Below are 7,568 nucleotides of genomic sequence, written 5' to 3'. Positions count from 1 at the left end.
TCCTCACTCTAAAAATAAGTAAATAAAATCTTTTTTTTAAAGAAAAGGATGCTGTGCTGAAATAGCTACAATAAAGAATGTGTACAGTATATACATTATACATGTATGCACCGTGTACTGTGTGTGTGTGTGTATGTGTATATATATATATATATATATATATATATTATATATATATACTGTACTTTACATAAAATGCTAGCGCATGCAAACTATATAAAAAACAGATGGCTGGTTCCCTGGGCAGTGGGTAGAAGAGCGGGAGGAATTATGAAGGACAGAAGAAAACTTCTAGGGGTGATGAAGTATGTGTTAATTTTCTTGATCGTGGCAATGATCCCTGGGTTCATATATGTTGAAACATATGGTGTTGTACAGTTTAAATACATGCAGTTTGTGTATGTCAATTATACTTCAGTAACACTAAGGAAAAAAACCCACCAAAAATCTGCCCTGGCTGGTGTGGCTCAGTGGGTTGAGGGCCGCCCTGTGACCCAAAGGGTCGCCAGTTCAATTCCCAGTCAGGGCACATGCCTAGGTTGTAGGTGAGGTCCCCGGTATCTGGTGCACCAGAGGCAACTACACGTTGATGTTTCTCTCCCTCTCTTTCTCCCTCCCTTCCCCTCTCTCTAAAAATAAATAAATAAAGTCTTTTTAAAAAATCAAATATCTATGTGAAGATAATAGTGAAATTCTAATTTCACACTGTTCTCCTCCCCCTCTCACTCTTCTTCACAGTGGTAACGTTAGTAATTTGATGTCTACCCTGTTTTCTTCTAATATTTTTATTGAGGTGCAATTTAAACACAGTGAAATGCACAAAAGTACATAATTCAGTGTGTTTTGACGACTTCATACACTTTGCAATCCACACCTCGTCATGATATGGAACATTCCCATCACTCCAGAAAGTTCCCGCACATCCCGTCCCTGGCAACTCCCCCCACCACCCCCCGCCCCCGCCCCAGAGGCAACCACCTTTCTGATTTCTTTCATTGTACACTCGCTGTGCCTGTTCTAGAACTTCACCTGTGAGGTACCACATGGTATTGTGTTTGAAACTTTCCACAGCATAATTTCCTCTCCTACTTTAAATTTGCTTCCAGATACACGTGTACTTGGGCCCAGCACGTTTGCTTTTTTACAAGGGGTCCTACCCTAACCCCAGTCTAACTCGGGCTTTCTCCATCAACAGTAGGATCTAGGTATCTCTCAGAGCCATACTTCCCCTGCTGCAGGGCCGGTCCCCAGCACTGATGTCCTGTTCATCTTCTAACGCCCCTGTGGATGGCTATTTAGGTTATTTCAACTTCCCCTCTTGTAAACAGCTCCCAGCAAACATCTTTGGGCAGACATCCTTGTGCCCATGTGTGCAGGTGTCTCTGGAATTGATTCCAGCAAGAATTGCTTGGTTAATTACTAAACACTCAACAGTGAATAAATATCCTAATTTCCTCCACTTGGTCACTGTCCTTCCAATTCTTTAGCAACTCTTCTGCACAGCAAAATGTTCTTTCCAATCACTGGAGGATTGCTAAACAAGCCGAGGGAGTTTGGAGAGCTTGCAGGGGTGTTGTAAGGGGATGGGGAGGCCAACTAATTCGTTGATGTCGCTCTCCTTTGAAGCTGGTCTCACGGATCAGTGTCCCTGGTTTCCTCATGTGGAGGCAGGGGGCTGGTTTATTGACCCTTTCTCCAAACTTCTGTAGAAAAAAGAAACTTGCTGAGACCCAGTGAATTAATTGCTGGTGGGGCGGGGGGTACCTAATATCACTCTGTCCTATGTGAGCGCAGAATTTTAGCCTGCTAAGGCTGTGTAGCCTTGGGTAGCTATTCCAAGCCTCTGATCCATCTAGGGCTGTGGAGGCACACTGCCCGCCCTGGCAGGAAGGGACTGCACTGCAGTGAAGTACCCTTGTTATTAGTAATGCAGCCATCACAACAGCTGTGACTCCTGGGAGGCTTTTGGAGCCTCAGTTTCCTCCTTCGTATAAGGAAACTGAACAGCTCCTCTCTTTGGAGTTGTGGCAGGGATTGCAAAAGACGATAAAGGCAAACTCTTTCCCAGTGCCCGCCTTGCACGAAGTAAGAGGGCAGTAAATCGTCACCTGGATGATTATTATCGAAATAGCAGGCAGATATTAGGGCTCAGAGAGGCCGAGACTTAACTAAATTCACCCAGCAGCCCAACTTGGGCCCCTTTCCCCAGGCAGTAAGGGGAGCTGGAGATGGGAAGGAGATGGTGAAGAAACTTCCTAAGCGCCCCAAGCTGTGGACCTGGTGGGGACAGTCCAGGTGTGGGACGGGGAGGTAAGGTGACCTTTGCCCGGAGACCCGTGCCGGTAAGGAGCACATTCCCAGGCCTCCTGCCGGAGGTCCGCAGGTGACTGGCAGGCTGAGGAAAGCGCTCAGAGCCGGGTTTGTCGTCTCCATGGCGACCGCCCGCGCGGCGCCAGCCTGACAGCCCGTCCCGGTTTTATGAATGGGTGACGTCACAGGCCTGGCGTCTAACGGTCTGAGTCTCTTGTTCAGACGCTGACACAGACCAGCCCGGGAAGCCGGACAGGGGGGGAGCGGGGGGAGAGGGGGGACTCGAGCTCCACAGCTGCCGCGCCGTGGGAGACCCTGATCCGAGATCTTTGGGGGGAAAATAGCCAAAAAAGGGAGAAAAATTTAAAAATCACTAGTTGATGCAGATTTAGGGAATTTGCAGGGGGCTGCAAATTCAGGGTGGAATTAGGAGAAGAAGCCCCAGTCTGGGAACCGTCCGTCTGTTTCAGGTCCCAGAGGCTCAACCCCCAGTCCTAGAGGAAGACTCCCAAACTAATTCCTCCTATCCCAGGGACCTGGGTCAGTCCCCCTGGTCCCAGGAACATTAACTAACAACGTTCTCTGGGAACTGGGGGAGATCAGCCCCAGTGCGGATGTTAAAGAGGTGCCCACTTTAAATTTCGGCCCAAATATTGGCGAGATCAGGATCCCAGAGGTCCTCTTCCAGTAGGATCCAAAGCCCAGGCTCTGGGGTGCCCAGAGCCAGCTGCTTCTTCATCGGGGCCTCAGTTTCTCTCATCTGTAAAATGGGTCTGGAGAGGTGAGAAAACGAACCCGGGAAAACGGGTGGTCGTTGTTGTTGTTATTATATCATTATCTAGAGGTGGGGAGGAGAGAAACCTCAACTTCTTGTTCCATTTATGCATTCTTTGGTTAAGGCGTATGGGGGAAACGCTTTAACCAACTGAGCTCCCTGGCCAGGGCCGGGAAAGCTGATTCTTGAAATCTTTGCGTAAGGGCAATATCGGTGTTGCCTCCTTCCCAGGACTCCCAGGCAGCCCTGGTCGCCACTAACCAGCCCGCCCCGTGCCCTCTCACTCTGTTCTGCAGTCGCTGGGTCCCCTTTCCACGCCCTCCGGGCTCTACTTGTAGAGCAGGAGGCGGGCCCGGAGGCCCTGGCGGCCACGCCCCCAGACCGTCCATTGGCTGCTTTTGAACGTCTGAGTCCGCCCCTCGGGGAGGGGGACGGGGCGGCTTTATAATAATCAGGCTGTGGGGTTGGGATCGCGCATTCTACAACCGTCTTTTCAGTCCTTGAACTTTCTCCTGCCCGCCTGGCTCCTGCCTCCTCTCTTACCCCGACGCCAGAGTCATGAAGGTCGCCAGTGGCAACGCCGCGGCCGCCGCCGGCCCCAGCTGCCCGCTGAAGGGCGGCAAGACCGCGGGCGGCGCCGGCGAGGTGGTGCGCTGCCTGTCGGAGCAGAGCGTGGCCATCTCGCGCTGCGCCGGCGGCCCCGGGGCGCGCCTGCCCGCCCTGCTGGACGAGCAGCAGGTCAACGTGCTGCTCTACGACATGAACGGCTGCTACTCGCGCCTCAAGGAGCTGGTGCCCACTTTGCCCCAAAACCGAAAAGTGAGCAGGGTGGAGATCCTCCAGCACGTCATCGACTACATCTGGGACCTGGAGTTAGAGCTGAACTCGGAATCTCAAGTCGGGACCCCCGGGGGCCGGGGGCTCCCCGCCCGGGCTCCGCTCAGCACCCTCAACGGCGAGATCAGCGCCCTGGCGGCGGAGGTGAGGTCCGAGTTGGAGCACGGGATCAATTTCCTTCTATAGATGGGGAAACTGAGGCTCGGAGAGGGAGGGGGGACTTGGTCCTGCCCCTTCCCCATCCTTTCGGGGCCCCGGCTCTGTGAGGGTCGTCAAGGACATCGCAAGCAGCGCTCCTTCTTCTGTCTCCCGGGGAAGGGGCGGCTTGCAGCCTCGTCCCCGCCGACCCGCGCCCGTCTCACCTCTTCTCTCTGCGTTTCACAGGCGGCCTGTGTTGCAACGGACGATCGCATCTTGTGTCGCTGAAGCGTCGTCCTCCAGGACCGGCAGACCCCAGCCCTCCAGGGACGGAGAGGAATAAGTGCTCCCCGGTCCGCCCAAGCGCCTCGCCGCAGCTGGGGAGGACCCAAACTGAGATCAGCGGCTTTGGGGCTCATGCTGGATCCAGCCCAGGGCTGGGGGACTGACAGGGCAGGCCGACCTTCCCTCCACACCTATCAGCCACCAGAGACTTCGGGGAGTCGCACCCCCCCACTCCCGTGTGTTTCTATTTTTTGAAAAGCAGACATTTTGAAAAATGGTCACGTTTGGTGCTTCTCAGATTTCTGAGGAAATTAATTGCTTTGTATTGTATATTACAATGATCACCGACTGAGAATATTGTTTTACAATAGTTCTGTGGGGTTTTTTTCTGTTGTTATTAAACAAATACTTTAGATGGTAGTGAAGTTGCAGTGTTCTTGGATTGAGGGGAGGGAGCTGGCTTGGGGGGGTGACCCCTGACCCTTTTCACAGCTGGTGCTGGGGGGACGGTGGGGGACTGGAAGGCCACATCTGGGCTGTCACTTTTACGGACCTGAACTGAGTGTTTCCGGTGTCTTTAAAGTATTCTCTCTCTCACCCCTGGCCATTTTCCTGTTCCCTAGTGTCATAAAGTTAAATCCTCTAGGGTTTCTCAGAAGTGGTCGCTGAGCCACCTGGGTCACCTGGGGAGGTTGTTTAAATGCACATCGACCTGCCAAGGCCCCCTCTGGGTTGAAGAGGGTTCAACGAGTCATTTAAGTTGGAGAAACAGGTCACTAGACCACCTGCATCTTTGCCCGAAATGGGGGAAGTGAGATCCGAGGAAGGAGACTTACCCAGGGCCTCAGTTTGTCTAAAGCAGGATTTCCAGTGCCCCATTCCCCAGTAGGAGATGCCTCCCCCAATGGGCTGCCTGAGCCTGGGTCCCAGCAGGCTGCCCTGGGGCTCCAGGCTTGTCCAAGTGGGTGAACAAGTTGGCACAGCCAGCTGGGGCACAGCTGCATGGCCACCTGCTCTGGGTCTGGAGTCGGCCCCCTCACCCTGGCCTGGCTTTGCCAGCAGCTCACAGAAACCTCCTCTCTCCCCCAGGGCTCTTGTGTGGGCTCTGAAGAGTGGGTGAGTCAGTCTCCAGCTCCTGAGCAGGAAAGAGATGTCATTGGCAAGGGCCTATCTGCCTGGACACGTGTGTGAGTTTGTACCCATAGGGGAGCGCGTCTGAGTATCTGGGCCTATTGTGTGACATGAGTGAACTGACAGTTCCCCCTGGGTCCAGGTCCTCTCGGTGTACAGCAGGCTTGGGGGTGTATGCAAAAGGGCAAATGTGAGCACATGTGTTCTGCAGATAAGTGTGCAACCCCCAGCTGTTGGGGCTTGTGTGCTCTGCCTAAACGCGTTGCGGGCATCTCTGCATGGGTCCGGCTTGATGGATGGGTCTGTGTGTCTGAGGGCTGCAGACTCACACTGGGTTCCTGAGTGTGTAGTTGTTCTGCAGACTGGCTGTCCCTCCTGGGTCTCTGCTGGTCCTGGGGGGGGGGGGGGGGTTGCCGTGTTCAGGCAACCCCTTCCTGAAAAGTTCCAGTACCAACTCTCTTGGCAATTGTTTGGCCCTGGGGACACCAACCCCACGTGACCTACCAGGTCAACTCCCACTTATTACACCGGGAGAAACCCAGTCCCCAAAAGGGCAAAGCACTTGTCCCAGGGAAAGTAAGGGCTGTTAATACATTTTATCAATAAGAATAGAATAAAATAAATAGTACCTAGCACCGTGAGCCTACTTGTATGCTCTTTACATAGAGGATTTCATGTGGGGGTGGGGGGCAGCTAAAAGCAGGGTTCTGATCCCAGGTGTACAACAGAAATTCAGGCTCGCAGGGGGTGAACAACAAAATACAAGAAATTATGGCCTATTGAGCACTAACATTAAGGCAGGTACCACCCCTTGTCTAATCTCCACGTTGTACACCTGAAACTAATACTGTGTATCAATTGTAACTGAACAATTTTAATAGCCACGTACTACCCCTTCCCCAAGCACATTATGAACTTTATCAAAGAACACAATACTTGGAGGTGATTTCCGTCCTTTGCTACTCCCCATTGCCTCCCCCCCCCCGCTGCTGTTTCATAGCATTAACTTCACAGAATTGCAGAGAAAAAGTGAAGTAGAGCACTTAGCCCGTAGTGTTTGCTAGTTATAAATTATTATCTGTCGCCTGTGTGTCCTTGCAGTGTCCTCAGACATACGCGTGTGCACCCATTCCCTCCCCTGTGTGAGCCCCCGCCTGCGAGCCCACCCACGGGGGCGAGGGCGTGTCCCCCGCGTGCACTCCCACACGGCAGGGCCTTTTCCTGGGGAGGATGGGGCTGGGGGGGGCCCGCGGGGGGCCCGCCCTCCCCACTCCCCACGGTTCAAGCACACTCTGGCTTTCACGTTTCCCTCTTTTCCCCTTTGGCCCGGGCCCAGCCCATCTGGAGGCCGGCTCGGCGGCGGCCTGGGAGCGTTTCCATCAGCTGGGCCCGAGGAATGCGGAGCTATTTAACCTGAGCATCCCCAGGTGTACGGAGGCGCCTGGCTGTCTGGGGCCCGCCGCCTTTGGCACGGCCGCGCTAGACAAACAGCGCGCCGCCCCCGCCCTGCCCCTCCGCCCGCAGCTGCAGCCGGGCCTGGGAACGGGCGGGCGCCGGCGGCTTGCATAAGAGGCTCCCGGCCTCGCTGGGGGAGGGAGGGAGGGGGACAGAGGCTGCCGGTGTGTGTGTAAGTATGCGTGTGTGTGCGCGTAGCACGCACAACCCTACTCCTTTCAGCCCCTGCTAGGGAAATCATTAACTCCTTAATCCCTCCTTATGGGGCGAGGCAAGGAGCCGGGAGGTGGCCCTCAAAGAAACACAAGGACAAAGATTGTTGAACATTGGACCCTGCCTCTCCAAAGCCATGGGTCCGACCTGAAGTATTTTTAATTTTATTTAACAAACACCTATAGAGCTCTTATCATGTGCCAGGTACTGTACTAAGTAAGCTCTGTTTAAAAATGGATTTAATCCCCCTCACACCTGCGTGGGAGAAGTGCTCTCCTATGCTCATTTTAATAATCACAGTAACGGTAGCGGCAACAATAGTTACTAATAGTCTAACACTTTAGTAGCGAGGCTGGTAGACCACAGCCTCTGAATCAGCCCTGGCGCTCATCACATGACCGGTCCAAGCCTCTGTTTTCTCACC

At 53.6% G+C, this 7,568-nt stretch overlaps 1 protein-coding gene across 1 annotated transcript; it reads left to right on the top strand.

The window, feature by feature from the left end:
- Positions 1–3,544: 3,544 nt before the first annotated feature.
- On the top strand, positions 3,545–4,765 carry ID1 (inhibitor of DNA binding 1). Its single transcript, XM_024559249.4, has 2 exons — positions 3,545–4,066; positions 4,307–4,765. Exons 1-2 carry the CDS (start codon positions 3,644–3,646, stop codon positions 4,346–4,348), a joined length of 465 nt encoding a protein of 154 aa, XP_024415017.2. The 5' UTR covers positions 3,545–3,643; the 3' UTR covers positions 4,349–4,765.
- The last annotated feature ends 2,803 nt before the right edge of the window (positions 4,766–7,568 follow it).

The sequence above is a fragment of the Desmodus rotundus genome, chromosome 6 (genome assembly GCF_022682495.2).
Source record: "Desmodus rotundus isolate HL8 chromosome 6, HLdesRot8A.1, whole genome shotgun sequence".
Taxonomy (NCBI): Eukaryota; Metazoa; Chordata; class Mammalia; order Chiroptera; family Phyllostomidae; genus Desmodus; species Desmodus rotundus.
The sequence above is the reverse complement of the archived record's forward strand: the minus strand, read 5'-3'. Positions and strand labels throughout refer to the sequence as shown.

Coding starts and splice junctions, on each gene's coding strand:
- ID1 (XM_024559249.4), top strand. CDS start 3,644: ATGAAGGTCGCCAGTGGCAACGCCGCGGCCGCCGCCGGCCCCAGCTGC. Junction 4,067..4,306: donor TCAGCGCCCTGGCGGCGGAG/GTGAGGTCCGAG, acceptor TGCGTTTCACAG/GCGGCCTGTGTTGCAACGGA.